Here is a 27,278-nt window from a genome sequence, read left to right on the forward strand (position 1 = left end):
TATTACATGAAAATGCAGGGATTTTTTTTCATCATCATTTCCACATATATTTTACCTTTGCCAAAGCCTGCTTGAGTGTGTATTCTGAGTGGACCTAAATTTGTCCTGGACAGAAAACAGAATTGATCAGGCCAGTCATTGCAAAGCAGTGGACACCAGTGAGTCAAATGAAGTTCTGGCATAACCTGGCTTGCAAGGGTTCAGCAGGGAAGTCTTTGCCCAGCAGGTTGCAGGAGTGGAGGCAGCATGCATGAGAGAGAACACACAGAAGACTGCTAGAGCGGGTTGTTCAGGGATACCTGCAGAGGCAGCTCCAAGAACTGACAATAAGAGTGTCAAATGTACACGTGCAAGTATTTGTCTTGAGTTGGAGACCTGAACCTGAACAATTAATGTGCTGTGTGTGTACATACATTTATCTGAAAAACCCATTACACCCCCTCAATCCCTTTTTAATCTTCAGCACGACAGAAGTTTTCAGCATAGCACTCCACGAAATGATGGGTAATGAAGAGCAATGCTTCAGTTAGTCAGGGGAAAACCCTCGGAACTCCAAAAACTTGTTCAGCTAGACAAGTCACACTTAATGCAGCAGAAATTTACAGCAGATACAATCAACAGAGAAATATGCTGGAATAACTTATTTCCCTCAACCCAGATGCTTCAAGTCCCTCTTTCACATTCAGTGACCCGCCCCAGAGAAGAGCTGGATCCCCAGTCAGTGTTAGTCAGCAGGATGTCAGTGAAGTTCATGGCTATGTGTCACCCTGATGACCTGACACGGTACAGCCACAGAAACTGAAGCAAATGACTGCTTTCCAGGCAATTTTATCTTAATCATTCTTCTGAACTCTGGCTACAGGATTTTTCTTTAACTTAAAGTCCTGAAACATTAAAGAACAGAATGCATCAACTTAATTGGAAACAGTTTTGCCGCAACACATCCTGCGTCTGTTCAAGGACTTAGAGAGAGGAAAAGCCCATGCTTTGAAGCACTGTGACAACTTAAGATAAATTTCAGCATTACTTTTCTAACAGAATATAATTGAAAACATACTTCAACACAGACTCTAATCTAACTCTGGTTAGAGATGTGCTCAACCCACAAGTTTCAATCTCAACATTCCCAAGTCTTGAAGGAATCCTGACTCAGACCCAAATTGTCTTTTCTTTCTGTAACAGTCTTTAACACTACTGAATTGAGCTCACCACTTATTAAAAATCAAAATGGCTGCTTCTACCACCACCTGTGTGCTTCTTTTCATCACACTAATGCCTAAAGTTCCCATTTCTTTCAATCCCCCTCAAAGATTTGGGTGAAATACCTGTATATTATAGAAGACAATCCCTCTCCCCCATGCTTCAGTGCCTAAAGAGACAAAACTGGCAGACAGTAAGATAAAGAAGGCATTGTTATCTCCATTTTCAGCTGGGAAACCAGGCCCTAAAATGACTAAGAGTCAGAATCCCGAGGGAGGTCAAGGATCAGATTCTCAAATGCTCAATAACCAGCATCAGAGCCAGACTTTCACAGGAAAAAAAGAAGAAGAAAAAAAAATGGGGGGGAGGGGAAAATAGAAAAGAAACAAGAAGAAAAAAGTCCAAACCCTATAGTTCCTACTTTTATTGCACATTTTCAAAATATCTTTTTGCGGCATCTTGAAGATCTGTCCACTTGGGTACCCATTTGAGCACTGAAATGGGAAGGTATCTCTCTAGGAAATCTCTCTCCAGTTTGGGTGCTACTCCCAGTTTGAAGTGTGGCAATACATGAGTTGCCCAAGGCCATGAAGGAAGTCTCTTGCAGAGCCAGAAATTTGGATCAGCAACCCCTGTGCCCTAACCACAAGTCTATCCTTCCTCTTACTAACAGCACAGTGTATTCCTTTGTTAAGTTGCTTTCTAGTTAGATATAATAGAATGGGCCTTTTTCTTTATTCATCCACAATAACATGACATTATGAGATTGGCACTTGTCACTCACAGGAGTGCTCTTTTTCCTCTCACCCCGCAAAACACAAACACACTTAGCAGATTGCCATCTGCAGATGACACTAGAATCTCTTGTATTTTAAAGCCTTTTTTCCAACAGCAATCACATAAGTAAATTGCCCTTTATTAATATTTTTCAGGATATGAGAGGCTGACAAGTTGCAGATCTCAGCTACAAAGAATTATTCCCCTTAACCACGTAACCTCCAGGAAGAGAAAAAACCTTTCTGGTCAAGAAGATCAAGATAACAGCAGCTTGTTCATATAATATCCCTTAGCAGCTGCTGCTGCTACCATGGGAATCCTAAATACTTCAATAATAGGTCAATCACCACTGGCTGCCACTTTATGTGTGAGCAGCCTTAAGTATCTGTGCAAGATGTGTAGAGTACAACAGCACCGAGTGGAAAACCCAAGCGCAACACCATGTCTTTTGCTACTTTCCCCACTTTAATTAGAGGGATACATGTAATTACTCACCAATTCAAGCTCTGGAAACTACAGGGGGATGTCACTGTGCAAACCAAGAAAATGATAGATATTCACTATATTTGTGCAGACGAATGCATACAAGACACGCTTGATGTACAGAACTCCATTCATCTCTGAGTTACTATTTTTGCACTTGTCTCAGTTGGGATTTTTTTTTAAATTCTGTTTCTTCAAACCCTGCCCTTTTCTACATGACCTTTTTGATCAATAGTCCTTTGTTGTGCTGTGAGGCCTCAGCAGCAAAGGACAGAATGAATACAGCTAATTCTTATCTAAAGTTTACCTTCAGAATCTTTGGGTCTTGGCACAGGTTTGAGACATTTGTTTTTCTTAGGTTTTATAACTCTAAATGATGAATATTGCTTGAGAATGTAGTCTCCTCTAGAGATACTAGAGTTCTCAGCTGACCTTTCCCTCTGCTCCTGAAGTTGCCCCTATCTCTAGCCCATTTGCACCTTTCTGCTTCACCATCTCAGAAATTAGTGGATTACCTCAGCCCCTCTGATACATCTTTTGGCAAGTCAATGAAAGTCAGGTTGACAACTATTTTTATGTGGAAAGCAGGCCTCTCCCTGTCTTTTTAAAATTTTTTGTGGTAAGAGGACTCAAAAAATCTCTTTGTCAGATTCTACAGTGGCCTGCCACTTGAAAATCCAACTGGTTTTAGTACTTACACTGTCTTCTCACAAGAGTTTCACTGACAAAAATTTGTGGCTGATTTTTAAATGGCAAATCAGTATGACACTTTCTATTCTTTTTTACCTTAAAGAAAGCCTGATATCCTATATGTGAAGATCTATTATTGTTTCAGACACTGTAGCGCAACAGTACATCCCTGGCAGCTCCTAGAACAAAACCATTTAGACATATGGGACGCCCTCCCTTTCCCAGCAGCTTTATCTCAACAAGTACTGCATTTAAGCAAACAGCCTAAAGCACGACTCACACTCCAGTGAAAGACAACTATTTGAAAACTTTAGGGCTGTATAAGTGACCACAGAAAGGACAAAAGGATCAAAAATGAGCCTAAAGTTACAATAGCAGATGCAAAACAAATTAATACTCCCATAGAGGGAAAGCCAGATCTGTCAGACTGCCCAAGCCTCTGCAGGAGTTTTGGCTACTGCAGAAGCAGGGAGACAGCCTGGGACCAGGCATGAATACTCTGGCCCTTGGAGTTAGACATATGTGCACTTTAGAAGGGTCTTGGTTGTGGGAAATCCTTGGGCTAAGTATTTCTGTTACTGACCAAGTCTGTCCTTTTGCAAACAGTAATTTACTGTTTTCTGTGAAGTAAGTTTTCACTAGATTTGAAGGTCCTCCTGGTGTACTTCAGAGATGCAAAGTTCTGATGAAAAAAAGTATTTTGTGTTGCTTCAGTTTTGTTAGACTTTGGTTTGGTTTGGTTTTTAATTAGCATGCATACGTATCATGCAAAGTTAGAGCTAGTCATTAAAGTTACCTCTAAATGTCCTGTGAAATTGTTTGGGATCTTAAAAAAAAAATTAAAAATTGAATCAGTCTTGCCCTTTTCCCCCTCCCTAAAAGCAGCTGCTGAAAAGCTGCAAGTTACCAACCATTGAAATGCTACATAAAATGCTCTAAAATAAATCAAAAAATTATATCCAAGTAGACATAACCAAGTGAAACTTCCAGATTCAGAATGTGCAGTAACATATTAGTGAGTGACTGATCTATTGCTCATGAAAAGAAAAAAAATACAAGAAAAAGTCTTTTCACAGTTCAATTGAAAGTTACAATATTTGAGAAATGAATAAGAAGTCATGTAATGGCTTTGCAGCTTTTGAACTTTCACATGTTTCAGATTTTTCTAATGCTTGTGTGGATTAAAGAGATTCACATCTCAATGGCTGGGGCACCTCGCATTTTTTCTGGATCAGGTTTAATGATTTCCACACTGTAGAAACTTCACTTTGTATGAACACACCCTGAATTTAAGGAATTTTTCATACTTAGGTGCATGTTTTCCAGTATATTTCTTTTAATGTTAACCCTGTCAAAGGGCACAGTGGCTCCATCATAAAAGTGAGCAACTCCTTCAATTTCACACATCAATACACTGGGGCTTTTCAGCATGCTTTTCTTTCCAGACCCCAAAAATAAATTAAGGAGGGGGGGAGTGGGATGTAAGGAAACAATAAAATAGAAGACATCCATATTTTTTTTGCTTCTGTGTATTATCCCAGTGTGGACCCCAAAATAAAAGGGGGAACTATTTATTTCAATAATGTGCAAAGTTCATGGTTTTAAAGCTGCAACTACACCCTTTTCATCTCTTTAAAAGACATTTCAAAGCAGGATTGTGAGACCCAAAGAAAGAGAAGAGTCTCTGATGTCCATCCAGCTCACAGAGAAAAAAACCTTGCGTTTTCTACCCTTTGACGTAGGATTAAGGAGTAACAAAAAGCCATTTCATCCTTTCTAAGAAAATGCATATGTGCAGGCTTACACTAAATTATAAACTAGCGGCTATCAGGAGGGCATGGGTACCATCTAGAATCCAGCAATAATCACAGACCTCATAAAAATCAGCACAGATGTTAAGTCTTTATGGCTCAATGACAAGATGAACCAAATGTTTAAAAATATTTCCACGCAATAGGTTTGACAACCTAAGATGCAAACTCTGAGCAGCCTGAGCAGAACTGAACGTAGTGGATGAACAGAGGGGTGTTTTTTCCTGGTTGTAGACCCATGGAGTAAGAAAATTTCAGAGCTTTAACTGAATTTATTGGTCCCCATCATTATGCAGAACAGGAATACAGCCAAAACTTCTGACTGCCTTGCAGTTCTAACGTTCTGTACAACAGAAATCTCCAATTCATCCAGAAATCTTCAACTACACAGCACTGCTGTTCCAAAATCCTGGCTGCCTTCTGAATTTTTTTGCATGCTTCAAACTCCTATTATAGTCCATCCTAGACACCCAGGATCACCTAAGGTAAACAAGAAGCCAAGGTTTATGGGGGAGAGCTGATTTAAATAAAGGGCATTTCCTCTCTTTACAGTTGCCATGTAGCCAAAACCAGCATCAGTTGGGCTGAACAAAGAAAGGAACCAAATGCTGGCAGTACTTGAAACTTTGGAGACTCCCTTTGAACTGGGAGTGCCCCGGTACACCCAGCTCTCCAACTGTTCCATCAGGACCAGCATTTCACTTGGCCTTATAGCTCTGATTTCAGATGATCTACTGTTTGAAAACGCACAACCGAGTTGATCTGCACAGCGTTAGCGCCCTGTCCTGCTTCTTAGAAATGCATCATAACATGAATACCTGGTTTGTGAAATCAAATACCATCTGCTCATTTGGGCTCCTTGGCCTGCCATTCACTTGCTTCTAAAAGAAATGGGATTACTCTCATAAAACAAGGGAAAGAAAACATTTCAGAGGGCAGTGCTTAATCATGTCTCATGTTCAGCTAAACTCATATCAACTGAGAACAGATAACACAAATATAGGCACCAGAGGAGGTTATTTTTAACATTTGCCAGTATCTCTTCACAATCACAAAAATCTTGGTGAGTACCATGCCAAGGAACCAAAGTCGAATTTGAAGGCAAGTGTGTGATTCCTTGGCTGTTAACATAAAACACTTGATGGAAAGAAGATCCACTGGCTGTAACACAGCAAATATGGCACTGAAGTGTGCTGGAACTTCTGCTTCTTTATAAACAGATTGCATTCATAAAACTCACAAAGGTGCACAATCTTACCCACCATTGCAAGGAGAAGAAAGAAAAACTGGAACTTGTGATCTCATCTGCAGGGTTGTAAACAATTGTAGGTTTTAAAGAAGTAATATGAAGAGCTGCTGGAGATGACACACCAGCCAATTTAGTTCAGCTAAACCAGTGTATACGTGTGTTAACACAGTAATTGCTGCTGAGATCTATAATACACTGCCATCTGTAGAGGTCATGAGCAGGACATTTACATCAAGATTCACCAGTCATTTGTTTCAGTCATAACCAAACCAAATCTGCAGCACCATGTACCACCTCCTCCATTCCGCATGTTTTCTGCAGATAAAATACTGCACAAAATCTATCTCCAATGCCCTCTAACTGCCATTATTTCAAATGTCTCCAACTTTGAAATATCAAAACCACTTGGACCTCAAAAGAGCCACAGTAATCTGTGTCTGTATGTAAAAAAGAAAAACATGGCAAACCCAGACGTAACTGTGGTATACCTACCTCCAAATGAATAACTCCTTTGAATATTGGTGTGACTGTTTATGCAACACCAAAGTGTCAAGAAAAAAAAAAGATAAATGAATTCACTGTTAATCTTAATGATGATAACAGCACAAGTGGCTAGAGAGCTAGAAAGCGTTTCTTGTTTGAAATTGTTGCGTTCTGCCTCCCTCGACATTTCTAAGAGCCCTAGCTTTGTAGGTCAAGACACCAGCCATCTCATTACCCGAGTTTCTGCAGCCTGTTAAGAGACCGAGTTCTCCTTGGTATATTTGTTTTGTTCACTGCCTGTTCTCTTTCATTAAAAACTAAAGACATTTTATGATGAAAGCAGAAGAAGTATTCAGAAAAACATAATTATAGAGACTCACTGCAATCCAACCTTACTAGCTCAGCAGTGAAGTGATATTTCCCCACATTTTCTCCTACTCAAGAGCAAATTTATAGTATATTGCTCAACAAAAAAAAAGTAAGCATTTTCAGAGGAACAGAGGGGGGGAAAAAAAGGTAGAAATAGAAACACCACACTTTGGAAGAACACTATAGAAAAAAAGACATGTTCAGGGGAAAATACCAGAGATGAAAGCCTGGCCCAACTGAATTCCAGGATAAAACAGCCATTGGTTTCAACAGGGTCACGATCTCTGTCAAGATCTGAGTCTGGATTCACTTTTGAAGTAGGTGTGGCCTAAGAGCAGGAGGGAAGAATTAGCTATAATATAAAGTATCTCTCTCTGCCTTAAACAGCACATCACACATTTCATTTTACCTGGCTACAAAAGGCACGAGTGGTTATGAAACACAGCTATCTAGGTACACCCCATTTTTTACCACTCTATCCCTTTTGTTACCCTTCTATCACACATTATCATGATTTTTTTTTGTCGTTGCTAGTGTTGAATGGGATGACAGCATTAACACAATGGCTGGTGCTACACACCAGAACTGCCCACATTTCAGGTCAAGCCACTTTTCATCATAGAAAAAGCAGCATCGTATATCTAAAGGCCCAGGTTTTGGTGCTACACTGAGACAACTGTGATTACATGCTATATGCTTCAGTGCTGTGTTTGTGTAAGTTGTGCTTGTGTCTTGTGTACACACCTACACACTACATGCATGCAGCAACTCTGAGTGCACAGGCACACACGTGCATGGATGCAGGAAAAGCAGGAATGTGGACCCACAGTAATGCTGCTCCTGTCTGTTACAGGAGCATTTGTAACAGAATTTCCTTCCGTGTTAATGGATCACAGAAAAAAAATATTGTAAGGATTATTTTAATTTGTTAAACATTTGTATTCCCTACTGCATTGCAATAAAAGGAATGTGCTAACTGCCAGTCTTTTAAGAAATATGAGACAATTCCTTGTACTTTTGGTTTGAAATTGGAACTGAAACACATCTGCTACAGAAGAACTGATCTGTATGGCCCTGCAGGAGGTGAAGGCTGGGAGTCAACTCACTCTTTGTGGCAAGGGAACCTAGATGGGTTGCTCTATATCCTGTATCCTCTGATCATTTTCAGAAAAACAGAAAGTTGCCATAAAATCACAAAATGCTCAGCACATCCATGACTGTCCAAGACTTTGAAGTCAGGAATACACCAAGCAGTACAGGCACCTCACAGCTGAAAATGGAGGCATGATTCTGGGTATTTTGATGGGAAAAAAAAAAAAATTATTGCCTGCATGTGCTCCCAGTAAATCAGCATTCACTTAGCTACCCAAGAGCATGAAACTCAGCACAATAGATCTTTCATAGCTCACAGGAGAGGTCATGGTACAAGAATGTTGAACAATACAACACAATCTTTTGTAGGTAAGAAACTTCAAGGTAGGAGGTGTAAGTTGTAGCAAGAATAGAAACCTCAGAGGAGATCATCAGAAAGTGATTAACATGGTTTTTTCAAAAGAATGTGCACAATTGACAATATTTTCAACACAGACATATATTTCAAACTCCTCTGGCGTTCTGTTTCTTATGCATTATACACACATACAGAGCTCAGATTTTGGGTTTGTTTCATTAACTCCATATTTCTGCTGCTCATAATTACGCAAAGTATTATGATCACATCATTCACATTCATTTGTGTGGAATAATTTTCATTGAAGAGATTTTCAGCAGGGTAACTTTATGTTGAATACAATTTCTGGTGCACTACATTTTTTGTAGTTAATATGTCACTTGATGGTTTGTTGAACTATCTGATTTGATGTTTGTTATAAACAGTCACTGTATTGAAATCCCAGATAAACAGCAAGGACACAACTGTTTTCCACAGAGTATATGCTTTATCTTGTTTGTTGCTTTTCTTTGAACTCCCTCTTTTTTAGCACAAATATATCAAGATAAGATAACACTCAGATTTTTTTTTTCTAGTAAATGGAGTTCTGCATTAATATAGTACTGCACGCTTATTTTGATTTGCTGAAGCCCAAGTCAGCCCAGGTGAACTGGATGAAACTACAACTGGCTACAACCAACAAGGGCAAGAACCTCATGAGACAATTGTAGACAAAGGCTGTCTTGTTGCCTAGCATCCTGCAGGAAAGTGGAGCAGGACATCAGATCTTGATCAAGAGAATATTGCTGAGGGAAGTGGGACAAAAACTTTCTGGAGTAACCTCCAAGGACAGACAAGGCAAACGTAATTACTGGGCATCAAGAAGTGCCCCTCTTCACTTTCACTTCTCTAAAAATCTGTCACTCCATGAGACTGTCAGGAAGGATCAGAGAAGGAAGTGGTGCAAGTTTCAGTAATGAATCAATGCCAGGAAAAAGACACAGGAAATTCAACTCTGTAGGAACTGATTGGTTTGCCTCAGCTGCAAAACGCATTCAAATTCATGTCTCTATTTCCAGTTTCTTTTTATTTATACCTTCCCAATAAATTCCAGGGGCCAAGGCAGAACAGCTCTGGCTCCAGGGAAGCAGCTGGCTGTCCAGAGAGATGCACAGGCAGCTCACACTCCTCTAAAAGGTACCTGAGATGTGCAAGCTGTTTGCACCCCTCTAAAAGGTATCTCATTCATCCAAATATTTCAAATTAAACTGTTTCAGAAAAAAATGAGTTCACTACTTTTCAGCACCAAGTCACATTTTTTATTTTGCAGTTCCAAAGACATCTGGGTCCTTCTCTCCCATCCCCTACTGTCTCATATTTTGAAAATTCCCACTTCTTTGAGTGTGATGTCATGAGGCGTTGCCATGAAAATTTAACTTAAAATTATAAGCATTGAATTAGAACTTCTTTGCATGGTAAAAGATCACACAGAGGGAAATAGCTGTTTAAACAAAGATCTTCTATAATTAGTGATAATAACAAAGGAAATATTCATAATTACATCAAAGGATTCTTCACTGAGTATTGTTTTTATTTGCTTCCTAAGGGAGCACAGAGTTCTCTGAAAAGGTAACACTGTTTGAGGCAGATGTAGATAAATAAAAGAAGGCCATCTAGAGAATCCAACTTCAAACCAGAGCCTGGAAAATACTCCGAAATCCAGAAGAGTTCTCTAATTGATCTGATTACACGTCAGGCATCAGCACTGTGCTAGGTATGCAGTGCTGATAAGCCTGCAGTATGTAAATGCCTTTTCAGATGAACATGACACACAACACTGCAGCTACCCTGGGCATCTGTCTCCACATACATGAGGCATAGCCTGGGGATTAATTTCATCCACTAGCATAAACAGGACTAATTTTTTGAAGTACAGCTAGCTAAAAATAGCTAAGAGTAATGTTATGCAATAAATAAAATAAATCCTGGTATAGGTTTCCCCTTTCCAGACGAAGGAATCTGACATGGCTTCAAATAGAGAGAGGCAGCAGCCTGACCAGAACACAAAATATATTCATTTGATTCCCTTCCAGAGAGGCAGCATTTTAATCTTCCATACATTAAAGATGCATGCCCACTATCATATCATTTCAATGACCTAAATATTAAATTATGACCAAAAATTCACAACACTTCTGCCCTCCCCTGGAAAAAAAAAAATAGGTCAAAAATAAATGGAAACAAACTGTTTTCTGCTCCTTTTTATGCATTTGACAGAGAGAAAAAAAAATGAGGGAGATAAATCTGCATAATACTGAACCGAATCTCTTTAATTCCAGTCAGCTTTTATCATTCAATCACTGAGTCTGTATGTGGAAAAATTCATGCTAATTCCCCCTAGCAACAGCCGCAGCCTATCCGGGGGAGCCCTGCACCAGGCAGCTGCCAGCCAGCAAGAATAACTCTAAGTAGGTCAGCCCTGCATTTCTAAAAATGCCACGGTCTAGTAAACCCCACTGTCCCGTCTGTCTGCCCTACCCCATAATAACCTCGATCGCTTGGTGACACAATGACATACTACCCTGTTAGAGCGCAATCAAATCCCGCTGCATTATTCTGCTGCAAGCATCGCTGCTGGATGAAGGACCCATCGAGGGGCAGCATTAATCAGGCAGCCATTCATGTCCACTAGCACTTCACTCTGGAGATGGGGCCTGCATTAATGACCAGCTGTTTGAACTAACACAAACAAAATAATGCCTTCCACCCTGTTGGCTGTGCAGAATACATGTTCTAATCAGGCAGGTTATGCTCATTGACTAAACCTAAGATGTAAATTAAACAGCCCCAGACAATGCCAGCTTTTGTAACCTTCTATTAATTAAAGTAAGTATATTTAAATTATACTACACACAATTCAAAGAGCTATTGGTTTAATATACAGAGTCACCTCCTCCTACAAATTTGTGTTCACAGTCTAAAAAAAAAAAAGCCCCAAACCAAAACCAAACCAAAAACCACCCACCCCCACTGTTTGCATAATACAATCTACCTATCCTGGTAAATTAAAGAGCGACTACAACAGAGCCGAACTGCAAGTGACTTCTGCTGGGAGCAGGGAACCACACCAGACCTCCAGTAACTGGTCTTTGGGAACAGTGACAGACATGCACACTGGATGTTGTGTAGGGGTACTGATAAAAGTCCTATAAACATCTCCCAGCCGTGACACAGAGAAAGGCCAGTCGCAGCGGATTAAACACCCCCTGCAATCTCACTGCTTAAGCTCCGTCGAGTTGCCTTCACAGACCTAAAAATAATTGCAGAGGTCAGAAAGCCCCTTGGCAGGATCTGGGCATGTGTCTTTAAGAGCACGTCCATCCCTCCTGCTTCCCACAGCCCTGGGGACTTCTGCATGGCTGCAAGATGCTGCAGGAAGCCCTGTCCCTCCCCCCTTGCTCTTAACCAGAGAAGGCTTAATATAAACCACACCAGAGCCTAGCCAGTCTTCTCTGGGGTGGTATTTCAGTATCAAATCTGTAATGCCAGAGCAGAATTTCAGCAGGCTTGCTTTGTGTTTAATTGCACCCTTCCTTTTAAACACCTTTGTGCAGCTCGCTGATCTCTTCCTTCAGAGCATGCCTCCATGTCATGCAGCTGCCTGTACAGGACAGAGCTAGGAAAGACATTTTCAAGGATAGACTATTCATCTGCGTTTTTCCCTGAAGGATTTGCACTTTTGGTGAATGCGTGCCATAATTCAATCTTCACTGCTGCAGAATTCAGCAAACCCTGTGCATGTAATCCATCCACATCTGACTTAGGAACACAGCAGATTCATTAATCCATTTTGCACTTTCTTGTTTGAGCCAGGCTTGTTAACCAGGTTATGAGAGTCTTCCTTTGCTTTGTGGCACACATCACATAGCTATTATTGGAGAGATACAGTCACTGACGTAACCGTGGGCTCCTAATTACAAGCTGCTGACATTTTGCTCGTCGCCGCAGCTTTGAAGCTGTGAGTTCAGAGTCTCTCCTCCTCCGTCCTTGCTTGCTTTAAACTGCCTGAGTTAGAAGCATACAACAGATTCAGAAAGGTATACAAGTGGCATAAACTCCTTTGCAGGACCTGCTTTATTGCCAAAGTTGTTTTTCTTTAAGCAAACAGAAAACTACAGTTTGGGACTAATAAGACTCCTTAGCCCCCAGCACAAGAATGTTATCCAACAGCTGGCTAAATACAATTCAACATACAGGGCTGCCTTTGTAGGCTGGGGAACAAATAGTGGAAGGACCAGACAGGCGTCTTGCAGGGTAGCTCACTGTGACTATTGGGAAATCCCCTCATACACATTTTAGGATGACATTATGGTCTGTGGCATTGTATAAAAGGGAAAAAACAAAAGGAAAAAACCCCTTCTTTCCCAGTAGGCAGCTGCTAGAATCCACGCCAAGCCCTGCTAGCTGAGTGCAGTGCTTTTTTCCCCTATTTCTGCATTGTTCAGATATGGCCAAGCTGAGCTACCTAACAAATGAAATACGCCTGTACTGTGACAACTCTACCTGCTCTAAAACCACCCCAAGCAGGTTCCGCAATATAAAATACACCCAGGTACATTTCACAGAAATCAATTGCCAAATGCAAGCATTGCCTTTTCTCAGTATATGAAGAATCCTTTGCAATTAGAGGCTGATTTGAAAATCTAAAAAAAAAAAAAGGGAAAAAGAAAAAGATGCAAGTATAACGCTGAATCTAAATGCTCAGTAGAGGATTTAGTCATATGATGACTGTGGTAGCCAGCTGGTCTAGAAGTCATCTGGGATGCATTTATTTTGATTAGATTGATCACATTTCTATTTACAGTATAGAATTTTTCACCATACTGAATACAGCTGTGTTTATAGAGATTTTAAGATGGAGAAAACGAAACCCCACGGTTTCTCTCAGCACAGTGCAGAAGATTCAGTGCTTCAAGGTGTTAAGCAGAAAGGATCTGCTTTCACATTTCTTAAAAGAATACTGCCTACCATCTGTTTTCACAAAGTGCCACCTCAGTCAGGAGATGGGTGTAGAGCTAGAGCTGAAAATACAAGCTGCAATCAAGTCTGACCCAGCAATCTGACAAACGTCCTCTGTAAATTGGTCAGAAATGTCTTTTTTTCATTTCTATACATGTTCACACACACACAAAAGCACGTACATACACAGATATACACACAGAGTGCGAGGCTGCTGTTTTCCCTGGGGATATTCCTGCAGCCACCTAACTCATCAGTTCACTCCCTGACAGCTCCAGGAGTGCTCAAGCTACAATTTACAGTCCCCCCATCCATACATTGCTTTGTTAATCAAGCCATCCTCTCTGCAACGAGAATCCACAGAATCAGACAAACGGCACGTAGCGTTTCTTCTTCCTTTGCATTTGCATTCGCTCGCTCTCTCCTTCTCCCTTGGCTTTGCCTTAACAGGCAGATGCAACCAATACCTTATTTTTCCATCTCCAGCACAACACTGAGGTGAAACCCGACAGCAGCACTGTGACTCCCCATGTTAATCCTCTGGAGCAGCAGAGGCTGGATTCTTGTTGCTGATGCCCTTGTCGAGCACTGGATTACTTTACATATTATTTCTTTAAGCTTTCACCCACCCTATCCTAGATTAACACCCTTCCTTTCTCCTCCCTCCCCCCCCCCCCCCGCCAAAGAAAACCCCAAAATCACCACATATTGCAACCCTTGGCTTCCAAAACCAATAAAAAAAATTCGCGGCTCCATCACTCCTCTTCCTTAGCAATGTGCAGACGAGAGAGTTTCGAGTCAGCCAAGCCAGGGTGAAGCGCAGGCAGCAAGACTGCAGCAGCCCCAGCAGCAGCAGAAAGAGCAGCAGCCGCCCAGGTAAATGGGGGGAAAAGCAGGCTCTGTCGAAAGCGGTGCAGCATCACAGCTGTGAGGAAAGCCAGTCTTGCTTCTTCCAAACGGTCCAGCTTTATGCCTGCAGGAACAGAGAAAAGGGAAGACCCAGAATTAAAAATAAAAACCAAAACAGTTAAGAAGAAACAGTAACTATAACAAATTGTCATAACTTTATTTATCTGGGCTTTCGGGGTTTTCTGGGAGGCTGTCTCTTTTCCTTTCCCTCCCCAAAGTATCCTACGTTGCTGGATGCTACTGTCCAAGAGTGCGGAGTCACAAAGGCTCACTCTCCAAAGCGCAGTGAGACCAGCATCACATGAGAAACCACATGACGCACCCAAATCGGATGCTGATGTGGTCCACTGTTTCACTCAGGGGGTGGGGGAAATATCTCGACCGAAACATGCCCCTCTCTAGTGGTTAGAATGAATTTCCCTTTAAAAAAGAAAAAAAAAAAAAAAAAAAAAAAAGAAGCAGCCCAAAATATAAATAACTCCATATCTATCCATCTTCAATGCCAATGCTTCAGGAGGCAGGAGAATGCTGTTCCACAGACACTAGCTGGATGGCAGCAATATTACTTCCAGGCTACGCTATTCTAAACTGATTTCACTTAAGTGAATTCCTGAAAAGCATACTCCATGTCTCCCTAACATGAACAGACTTAGAAAACCATCTCCATTATCGTTCCCTGCAATCTGTATCCAAACCTGCATGCTGAATAATTTATTTGAGACTAATAAGCCGTTTGCCAAGACCACTCCTTTTCCCACTCAGCCCCACACTCAATGAGCAACTACAGCAAGAAACGCAGAGGCATTCACCGTTTCCTTAACTGGTAATTTTAGTAAATGCACTGTCCACAAAATAATCAGGAAAAAATGAGCAGAAGAGTTTTTTCCTCATGTATGGACACAACAGGTCTCTCTCTGGTTTGCGGACGGTGGCAACCTTTTCCTCACACTGCCGACTCAAAAGCTTTCAGTCCAAGCCAAGAAGCAAACATTCTTGCCTGCCAATTCCCGCAGAGGTGTTGTGCCACCCTGTTTAACGCAGAAACATCTGGACACCTCTGGCAGCCCCCGAATGAGAGCGTGCAGCTCCGCAACGCTGTTTACTGTCAGGGCACCAAGCAGTTAACATCCTTGGCTGCTTTACCATCTTGCCTATAGGAGCATGGAACCGAGTGACTGGTTTGCTCGAGAAACAAAAGCAGAAAAGCTGACCTTGATGATCGATGGAATTGCTGCTCACAAAGTTATCATCCAACAAACAGTCAGCGGTTTGTAGCTTGTTTTATGCCTAACATTTGTTCAAGTGAAAGAGCAGGTGGCACAGAGTCTTCCATCCCCTTTGTTTGCAAAAGCTGGGCACCACCTCGCAACGCTGCGCTCCCTGGCTTTTTACACTGAAATTGTACACAGTGTCGGGGAAATGTAGGAAGAGAGCTGCCATGAATCCACACAGCTGCTTTGCACAGGATCCCATTGCAATCTCTGAAGTTACATAATGGAGATCAAACACAGAATTCCCCCAGAAGAGTCATGCTTAGCCCTTACACAGGGAAGCGCAATCAGAGCAAAACCTGAGTGCTCTTTTGTGCCGATTTCAACCTTCCCAACTGTTCACGCAGTAGCAGATTGCAAAAATTTGCACAAGGCAGTTGTAGCTTGTTCTCATTGGCTCCTCTCAGAAAGAGGTTTTGCAATGGGCTGCACCTAGGAGTTGCCTAAATTCCACGTAAAATCCAGTAGTAGCATTCAGCCTCAGCATGATGCTAGTGTTCAGGAGAGGTGCAGGACTGCATGTACAGAAATCACAGGATTACCACAGTTATCCGAGGGCATTTTCACCTGTGGGGTTGATAATTTCAGCACTGGCAAGTCTTTGATGGGAAATGGTAGAGGTATACCCAAACTCTGACTGTAGCTAATCAATATAATATTTTACTTTCAGATGCAATGTCAGCTAATATGGAGAATCTAGGTTATAGATGACTTTCTCAGTCCAAAATATAAACATTACTGAGGCAGGAACTAACTGCAGCTAAATATGTATCTTCATGGATTTGGACTACAAGATGAGAGGATCTATCCCAGTGACCAGTCCATTGCTTTTAACCTATAACAATTATAACAGCATGGCTCTGACTGGCTTCTAGTCTGTTCTCATTAGTTTATAAGATAGAGCTCCAGCAGTTTGTGACTCTGTGAGTTGATGATCTTTCCCACTTGATACCAGTAGCTCATTTATCTGTTCTGACTTAGAATCAGAGATATGTTGGAAGGGCCATCTAGAGGTAACTTAGTGAAACCCCTGGATATCATCAACACTGCATCAGGTCAGATGCAACTTCATCCTAAAAACTTTCAGAGATGGAGATACCATGACCTCTTCCAGTGCTGACCTCCCTCCCAGGGAAAATAAATGTGCAGGAAATAAATGTTCATTCTGTATTCCTTACATGAGCAGCCTTCACTGCACTGCTGAGCTGCATACATTTTCCTAGATCTGCCACTGAAAACACAAGGAGGGTGCCAAGGAATGAAGAGACTTTTCATACTAATTTAACCAAGTTCAGCTCAAATCAGTAGCACCTCCAAATTGTTACCACCTGATTATCATTTAATCTCCAGATGCTTCCATTTCAACTATTAACCAAAGCACTAAAATGCTAGTGAACACCCTGATAACAATTCCACTCTTCTACCATGTGTTACCCATGAGAAAGAAGAGAAAACCCAAAGATCACTTGCATATGAAACCTGAACTACACTCAGAAGTCAGAATTAGGGCTGAACCAACATGGTATCTGTAGGATGCTGGTTTATTCAGAATAAAGAAGACATGTTTTTCAATCAGACCTGGAAAAAGGGGGCCTCGAGTATCTATAAATATATATCCACAATCTTGTGAAAAACCTCCTATGCAAGAACATAATGTATATAACTTTAAGGACAGTCCAGGGATACACAGCCATGTTAGGTGTCAATGAAGAGAGAGGAAGAAGAAGAAGCAAGAATTGCGAAGAGGAAGACCAGTCATAATTCCCTCAGAAATGTAAAAAGGTTTAGATGAAGAAAGGCTTTTGTGAGAGACAGCCTTATGCACACAGTGCTTGCAAATCTAATTCTTATACTTCAGATGAACTCCCCACTAAGTTCTTTGTTAACAGCATGGGTAACTACCTTTCTTCCCTCTTCAAATCTCTGACATAGGTACTTTACTCTGTTAGATGTTGCTAGCTCTCAAAGTAATTCACTAGCAGACTCTAAATTAACCCATCTAATACAACTTTCTCAGTTTAGCTCCAGAGCAGACTTCCTTCCCCTTCCAAGAATGGAGAACTCGGAAGTTGTCCAAACAGAACAGCTGAGGGTACAGGTAAGGATTTTGGGTTGAGATCACTACTGTTTGTGCTCACATGAAAGCTTTTAGGATGAAACACATGAAAAGAACTGGGATAGTTTTGGATGCTGCCTTAACAAGTCATCAATAAAAATTTTCCCAAGACCAATTTGGTGCCAGGATTTGAAGACCTTCTCAAACACTTGATCACAAATCCTGTTCCATATTAGTGGAGCTTTGTGCTGCCTCAGGGATACACTAGCTATCTTGGATTTGATGCAACTGTCCACAAGGGACAGGCTTCAGAGCAAAGATTCAGAAGGTGGGTAGACTCTAGATGAACATGAAGAATTAGAGCAATATACAGAGAGCCCAAAATAATCTTAATTCCTGAGGGCTTAAAGGCTACTGAATTTTGTGGAGTAATTTTCAGATGCTTTCAAACCAAGTACTTGTTTTTATGGCTAATTTTCTGCTCGGTACAGTACTCCAATGCAACATGGATCCCTGCAAGTGTGATGTATTGAATGTCACTGAAAACAAAACTTCTTATGTGGAAAATGAAACCTTTAGGGTGTCAGCTTTTCCTTCTGGGAAGAGTTCCACTTTGGGTCTTAGTCCCTGAAGTCAAAGGAAGCAGAACTTCACCTTGGTTAAGCATAGCACAGGCACTGTAGAGCCTGGGCAGAAAAAACAGAATCAACCATAAATTTAAGTTTTTCCTTACTATAGCCAAAAGCTGCCACCTCTGTGTAGCACTAAACAGTGCTACCTAGGAAGTAGGAACTGAAAAATAACAGAAACTTGGAGAAATGCTACGGTTTCAATTAGAGCAGAATGCCACTAGTACACTTGTGAATATCAGTAAAATATGGAGTTGCTAATTTGGAACTAACTAATGGAACATACAATTGCAGGGAATGGTCCAGTTGATGGTTCTCAGCAAGAATCAGGCTTTGGGGTTCAATTTTCAATGACCTTTCTCTCTGTAATCTGCAGATGGAGAAAGAATGATCATTAGACTTGAGGTTTCAACCCAAAAGCCAGGCAAAACTTGACGTTTCACTGAACTTGAAACCTCAAAGTGAACCTCAAGCGTGCAAACCTTATGGACTCAAATCAAAACAAACACATGTCAGCGAGCAAAGACCACAGAGCTGCACATGGGTCTAAGTACTGAGCCATACTGGCTACTGGCCAGGGCATGAAGAACCCTTCGCGTCACACAAAATACCAGCAGAAGTTCAGTGACCACAGGGTATGACTAGACACACACTGCCATAGTTTGGAGACACTTAGGTCAATGTTATCTGAAAGCTCAAGTCCCAAAAGAACCTTCTCTACATTGCACCTCTTCAGCAAGGCAAGAGATCCTCCGAGGAGTTTTGTGTGACCACAGTAAAACTCCTTTGCTACTTGATGGGCTTTTCAAAGCCATCTCTTGGCATCTCCTTGCTAAGCTGTAGGGTGCCTGGAATGGAGAATGAACTACCTCCTCATAAAAAAGACATGCTTTAGTTTTCCAAAGAGTTAAAAACAATCACCATTCCACCTTTTTAGTAGAATTTTCAGTAAAATAAGCCAGAATCTGCCTAGACCAGCTGAGTGAATGCATGTAAAAAAATAGGGAAATGGTGTTTCTGTATTTTCAGCACAGAGATGTTCACAAGAAACTGGTAAAGCACCACAGTTCTGCACTTTTCTCTTGCAGTCACCTGAAACCAGAACAATTTATTTCAATTCACTGATTATTCAATACTACTCTTGGAAAAATTTCCCACATGTATTTGATTTTCTATGGATGTGTGATGGACAGTTTGTAGCAATTACCCTCTCAAAGTTTCAGGTATTTCAGCACTGGCCACACATGCTTGTATTTGTCAGCTCTTTAATCATATTTGGGAACCTGTTTCCAGTGTGAGTACAAATGCTATCTTTAAAATTTGAGTGATGTTTTCTCTATATTCACCCATGTTTGATTGTTGTAGAAAATGCCTACATAATTTAAAGGACTGAGTCCACATAACTTAAGCCTTGTCCTGTTGGAACTCTGCAAACTGTTTGTGTGAGAAAGAAGATTTTAGCAGCAGTCCTGGACAGGAGCAGAAACAGGGCAATTAACTGAGCAGAATGTGATACATTGATGTAAATGCAACCAAATGATAAACAACACTGAAAAAGATACAGTCTTCTCTGCATTTGTGAAAGTTTCCTAAGGTTCATATTTCCATTACTCTTCAAACTTACTAAAAACTGTTTCCAACAGATAAGTTAATCCTGGGGCCAAACTCTTCTCACAGCTCAAAAGCAACCAGCATAATAAATATGCCAGTGTAAAACAGGTTGGGACATAAATTAATGTAGAGGACTGTAATTATTGCAATGATGTAAAAATAAAATAACATTTGAAAAAAGTATTTGGAAGCACAAGTTAAAATATACAACTTCTAGTAAAATATGAATGCTTCACTAGCTCACTTGTCATTGAATTTCAAGTGATCTTATAATTCCCTTTTATTTTCTTGAAAGTGTAAAATAACACTACTATGACATAATTCTGGAGTATTTAATTGCTACAAAACGCATCACTTAAGCTACATCACCAAAAACATGACCACTGAACTGTGTCATAAATCTTCTGTTAGATTTGCATTCATGCTGCATCAAGACCTTGATTTTGACTCCAAAACTCAAATGTTGCTGTGTTTAGTAAACCAGCACTTCAAGAAGAGAATCTAATCTGAACACAAAAGTTCCTCATGCAAATACCCTGATTTCCTTAAAAAGTCTCACGGTCATTAGTACTGGGTTAATGAACATAGAACACTAGGAAAAGTGATTCAAATTTCAGGAAAGGAGGAAGTTGTGCAGTCTCAGTTCTTCAATGTGAGGGTGGGGAGGCACTGGAACAAGTTGGCCAGAGAAGCTGTGGATGTCTCATCCCTGAAGGTGTTCAAGGCCAGGCTGGATGGGGCCCTAAGTGGCCCAGTCTAGTGGAAGGTGTCCCTGCCCATGGCACAGGGGGTTGCAACTACATCATCTTCAAGATCCCTTCCAACACAAACCAGTCAATGATTCTGTGATTCATATGACCCAAACTACAAACCCTAATGTGTTTTACCTGCTTGTGAGAAAGCTATGTGATGAAGAGGTTACATGGAGATCAGAGCTGCACATGCAACACGTAAAAGTCCATGACCTGCTCAAACCTATATACAAATATATATATACCTATATATTATATACCTATATATACACCTATATACAAACCTATATACAAATTTAATAACCAATTCTGGAGGAAGGGGAAGGGTGGGGGGTAATTTTAAATTTTATGCTTCTCAAGGAAAAACACACAGAAAACATTACAACCAACTCCTTAGTGAAACTGCTGACAAGGCAGTTAATATTTGGTCTTGGGCAAAAGACTGGTTTCCTTTCCTTGGCTGCCCAGATTTTAGATGGGTATTTTACATCAAACATGTTACAAGTTCAAACTGGAAGAGCTATGTTTTTTCACCTGTGAGTGGTTTCAACTTAGACTTCAGCACTACTGTCAGGAAGTCAGTTTTTCCATGCTTGTTACGGTAAACAAAGATTGTATGGCACATCTCCAAAAGTGATAGAAGGTCAAGGACCAAACTGCAAGTGTGACAGACTGCTTCCAGAAGCCAAAAGTGTAACGCTGAAGTGAGAAAAACCACACGTTCAAACCCTGGTCCATGCTCTCATCACTCAGCTGTTCAGGCAGTATAATGAACGCATGCAAACATAACCTCACATACTGTTTTTTAACACATATATCTATATAAACATATCATTTTTGTATATATATATCTGTTTTCATATATACTTATACATATGATACACACCTATAAGTATATATAAGTGAAAAGTGTGTATCTGGCTGAAATGGTGAGAAAAGATTAGGGAGAAGAGCCAGTATCACTTAATACTAACATTGCCTCCCACTCACTTTTTAACCGTTAATTTTGACTCTGTAAAGCTTCATTCCCTTCTCTACTTGGTTTTATTTTACCTCATTCTATAAATGTAGAGTAAAATAATTTCTAAGAAGAACCCTTCTCCCCAAACCATAGTATTTCATTTGATATTTTCATTGTAAAACCTTACCAGTTCCAAGAATTGTTGCCAGAATTTATAACTTTATAACCATATATTTTGTTCATCAGGTTGTTGCTTTTTGCTTCTCCTCAGGTTTGAACTCAAATTTTCTAATGTTAATTATTTTTTTCTTACATCTGAACTTTTAAATGTTATTTTAGTGGACATAATTCACCCCCTTCTGCCCTTGTGTGAGTTTTATAACATTACCTAGTTATATACAAGTTCTATGTGTTTATTTTCATCTTCAGGCCCCCAAGCTGAGGTTCTTCAGATGAGTATTTACAACCACAATTGAAGCCTGTAGAAACTGTCTTGTTAATACAACATAGTGCATCCCAAATGGAATACTGTAAACAGGTGGAGACTGAACAAATGTCTACATTACTGAGGAACAATTTCACTGCTGGTGTTTGTCACATTTAAGTGTTTGTGCCCAAAACCTTATAAAGGTTCTTCTAACTTAACTGTGTTTGCAATATCATAAATGGTGTAATTTAGGTCATTATTTGGGACACAGAAGTAACTGGGTGCATATTTCTGTTGACCTATAAACCTTAATCTTTCAATTACCTTAACAAATGTTTGCAGCCCATCTCATCTGCTACTCATCTGTACTAACCAAGCAGTATTCGTGACAGAACTACAGCCTCCTGGCAGGGGCATGGGAAAAAAAAATAAAAGCAAAGTAACAGCAGAGCTTAAGAAGGTTTGAAGCCTGATTATTATCAGAAATTAAGACAAAGTCCAAAGAACAAACTGAAGAAAAGCAATTGATTCAAAAGCCCTAAAATTAGACCTATTTAAGCTCATGTACTAAGTCCTTGGTTACATTCTACTGTCTTCAGTATGACAGAAGAACATACTTCCCTGGTCTTTGCTGCGAAAGACCCTTTTCTGAGTCAGGACTACAGATGTTATTCTGACTGAACAACGTAAAAGCCCCAGATGCATGTTATTAATTTGTGAACTGCAGACATGTTTAACTGTACACAAATTGTGAAAAACTTTGAGGAGCTCTAAAAATAATTATGGCCAACAGGCTGAATGTTTCCTGGTCTTACATCCAACCTCAAGAAGTCATTTGAAAATGTCTCTGCGCTCAATTGCCATTTAAAAGCTGATTCGGTCCCTCTGACTCTGACAACCATTACTAGATTCAGCTTTGGAATATTTGTTTTTGCTCATCGTGCTTTCAAGCATTTCAAAATATCTCAAAACAAAACCTGTCGACAGCAAAACATGATCTATAAAAATATGACTCCAGACCAGAAAAACTTGCTATTCATCAGATTTGGACCCAACCAACAGGTCGTGCTGCACTATTTAAGTATTGTTAAATACTTACAATGTTAAATATTTAGAGATACTGCTAAAGGCATTTTAATCAATTTAACAATTTACTGTTAAGTTTAACAATAAATGAAGTTGACAGCCACCCATGCCACCAGCCCATATATGTTTTATGGCTAATGAAGGCCGACCCTCCTTCAATTTAGCAGAGAGGAATTCCTTCTGTAAACACAAATTCTTTTACCTCTGTGGATGCCAAAATAACCTTCAACTGTAAGCTTACAGTTGCACTAACAAGGCCTATGACCACTGCTAACGAACCTTCTGTGAAAAGCCCGAACAAGACTAAGGATGAAATGAAAACAACGTACAAGTTCCTTAGTGTGTCCTTTGCTTTATTCATTACTAGTGTCAGTGATTATCTAATTGCCACAAATCCTAAACTACATCTTTCTGCCCTCAACCTACAGAGGACCATCTCCATGAAAGCAGGTGGTTTTTTTAGGTGTCTTTTATCCCTAAACTATGTCTTCTTAAACCAACTATCTTCACCCCATTACCTAAATTTAAAAGACAGCAATTTCTGAGTACTCCTCCAACAAAGCATACTCAATTAACCTGCTGCCTTTGCCCTTCTTAAATCAACAAAAAACTTCTTCAGGCTTGAATGGATTTGAATTTCACATATGGTATCAAAACATCTCGATACGTGCAATGCTACAGCCTTTTCATTTATACTGAGAGCGACTGCAAAGCTGCTGATGCACTGTGTGCAAAGGTGATTTCTTTTGAGGAAAAATACTACCTTTTTCCAACTTTTTGGTCATGAAGGGGCATTTGCCTGCAACATGAAAATATTTTCCAAACATTAAATTCTTGACAGAGTTACCAGTCAGACAGGAGACAGACTAGTCTCAAAATGAGTAACAACGATACATTCTTTTCTAAAATTACATTTTTAAAGCACTTAAAACCCCACCAACCCAAACCGAAACAACAAAAAAACCCCACAAACAACAACAACAACAAAACCTGTCCTGAAAAGAAAACAAAACCAAACCCCTGCTATTTTTAAACAAATGGGGAGAATGAGAGACACATTTGCATTTGCTGTGCCTGCAACAGGCCATCCTGCAGATCAGCTCTCAGCTGGACCACGGTTCTCTAACACCAAATCCGTTTGTTAGCGTAACCAACGTAAAATGAGTACCTCTGTTACAGAGTCTGGCCATAAGCTGCAATCACAAACTGCCAAACTTATATATACAATACAGATGCATATGGATGCAGCAACCACAGATTTTCACCTGTGCTGTTTCAGTGGCCTTTGCTTGACCAGGGACACCTTTTCAGCCCCAAAGAGCTCTACTTCTTCAGCTTCCCATGCTAGCAAAATGAAAAGAAAGGCTTTCTCCATAAATTGTGTAGCAATACCCCATACCGCCTTCTCCAGAGGAGAAGGATGTGATGCTTAGTCCCCACTCAGATTAAACCATGACACATGCTGCTAAAAAATTAAATGCAAAACCACAATGACTCGCATTCCTTGCATTATTCCTTCAAACCTAAAAAGATTTCTGATTAAAAAGCAGTTTTTGTTCCCCTGGATTATGGTTGCATTTGAAAGGAAAACTATCCCCAAAACTAAGGAGCAATCATCCATGCTAACATGAAGTGAAGTGAAGTACGTCCAGGACAGTGGGCCTGGTAAGTACTGCTCAGATAATAAAAAATTGTAGGTAACAGGGGCTCTGGGAAGCACAGTACTATGACTCAAATAAACACAGACATCTGAATATGTTTCTTCTTGGTCCACATGATGAAGATTTTAGCAAAGAATTAATTAGACATTGCTTTTTGAAAGGGACAGCCTCATGCAAAATTGCTGGAGGCAGAAGTTACAGGTTTTCATTTCCCACCCTAGAAAGACTACAATTCTCCCTGAAAAAGTTCCAGCATGCATTAAAGAGAAACAAAGTGACAAATCTTAAGGAACTTTTTTTTTTATAAAAGACATCTAAAATTAAAAAATAACCATTTTAACACCTCTTTGAAAAAAGCTGAAACAAGAAATAATCTAATGCATTTGTATAAATACTTTTCCTCTAATCTTTATTTACAGACAATTTTATTCACAGATCACCAAGTTGTTACATCAGAGAATTAAGGTTGGTGGAGTGTGAATTCACCCACATTTCATGTGTTCTTTTAGATAAAGCTTTCTTCTGAATTTGCCGAGTTTTTAAGCACACTTGAGAAACAGTCCTTGTTTTAATGTTTGAACTTTTAAATTATTGATTAAGTCCACACAGATACTCAAGATTAACTGCAGTTTAATGCTGTCCACTTTTATGAATGTAGGAAAGGGCATCTGTAAAACATGAGTATAACTCAAGGAATACAAGTTTGCACAGCTACAAAGAAAGAGGCAACCAGAGCAAGATAAGAAGAAGTGATTATGTTAAAAATGAAAATGTTTCAGGAAAACATAAAGGACAAGCATTCTCTGTTGGAAAACAGAGCCAGAAGGACACTGTGCAGAGATAAAAACACCACATTGTTTGCACAACACTGTGAAATCCTTCCACAACAGCACACTTTTGCAGTTTGCATATCCATGGTGCACTCTATTTCTCAGAAACAGGTATATCTTAATGATAAACAAAAAAAGATGAAAATGGGTAGGTTTAGTTCTTCCACTAACACTTTTTTTTTTTTTTTGAGATTTGGCCAAGGTTCAAGGATATGGAAACATCCTAGCCTGTTTAGTTCACAGGGGGCTTGGTGGGAATAGAGCCCACTCACCTGCCCGCTGTTTTTTTACCTTACCTGAACCTGGGATAAATTTGATCCCCTGCGTACAGTATCTGCAGAAAATAAATACAAGATACAAAGGTGATAAATTGCCATCTGACATTGACTTGTACCCATTTGTACATGTCAATTTTTTTATCATTTTGGTAAGCACACCAAATACTTCTTTACACCAATTTCTACAGTACATTCATTTAAACATCTCTTTTTCAAAATCAAAAATCAGTAGAAACTGCTCATGGAAAATAGGAGAAAAAAATGCTTGAATTAATCCTATCTAAGAAAAGATTTTAGAAAGGGATACATGAATTCCTGCTGAATGCACAGCAGTACAACATTCAGCAGTAATTTAAATCTATATTATATTTAATAAAACCACAGCGTGTTCTCTTGTCCTATTAAAACTGCATTCTACCTTACCAGGTCTGAATAATTTGTGTAAAACTGATTGCTACAGTTCTTAGTAAGAGCTCTAATTGCATTCCTGGTATAACTTAAAATGATAACCTTATCTTAATTAGTAGCATGCTACAGAAATGCTTCTGAAAGCTGTGGAGGATTAACCTGCATTTTTAAACTGAAGCCTTGGGGTTGGGTTTTTTGTGGTGTTTTGTTGTTTTTTTCTTTTCTAATTTCATCTCCAACACAGGAACTACTGCTAATTTATTGTAAAAAAAAAAGAGAAGGGGCTGGGACAAGGGAACACTGCCCTTTGCGGACCTGGGGGAAAGCTTCCAACTTCAGCTGCACAGGTAAAAATTCTAATCAATTACAGAATAAATTAAAAAACAAAAAAAAAAGGAAAACAAACACAACCATAAACAAACAAAAACCATCACCTAAAAGAACCAACTTAAACATACCACCACCCCAAAACAAAACCAACTCAAAACATTCACATGGGCAATGTGCTGCAGACACCCACCAAGAGGGTCTCTGATGACAGAACCAAAAGTAACGCCAAAGCTGCAAGTACATCTGCCTGCCCAGCTCATCAGCCACCCAGATGCTGTCCAGCTGATGTTACTTCTGGAAGCATACACGTCACAATATGGCACAGGAATACCACTGCTTTGTCAGAGTCAGAAAAATTAATACTAGTTAAATTTGGTGGCAAGTGACAAAAAGCCCATGATGCAAATGCTGCTATCCTGCTCTAGCCTGAGCTTGGGGGAATATTTTTTTATTTGTTGGCTTTCTTGCTACATTTAAGCATATCCATATTGCTGTTCTGTGGAAAAGTGATACAGCTTTCTAGCTTAATAAACAAACAGTAACCAGGTTTATTTAGAAA

General features: G+C 40.0%; 1 protein-coding gene across 8 annotated transcripts in view; it reads right to left on the minus strand.

Moving 5' to 3' along the window:
* The window catches only part of LOC125327872, a 294,758-nt gene that overhangs the window by 29,783 nt on the left and 237,697 nt on the right, over positions 1-27,278 (minus strand). For 5 of the 8 annotated variants that reach the window (XR_007204430.1, XR_007204429.1, XR_007204428.1 and 2 more), the window contains one exon: positions 56-14,483. Coding sequence is in view for 2 of the 8 variants with exons in the window: in XM_048307886.1 (XP_048163843.1) it covers positions 14,266-14,483 (218 nt within the window). In the remaining 6 variants the exon portion in view is untranslated. Of the gene's footprint in view, positions 1-55; positions 14,484-14,574; positions 14,733-27,278 lie in introns of those variants that run through there. The other 3 variants (XM_048307886.1, XM_048307897.1, XR_007204417.1) reach the window with 2 other exon arrangements.

The sequence above is a fragment of the Corvus hawaiiensis genome, chromosome 1 (assembly GCF_020740725.1).
Source record: "Corvus hawaiiensis isolate bCorHaw1 chromosome 1, bCorHaw1.pri.cur, whole genome shotgun sequence".
Lineage (NCBI taxonomy): Eukaryota > Metazoa > Chordata > Aves > Passeriformes > Corvidae > Corvus > Corvus hawaiiensis.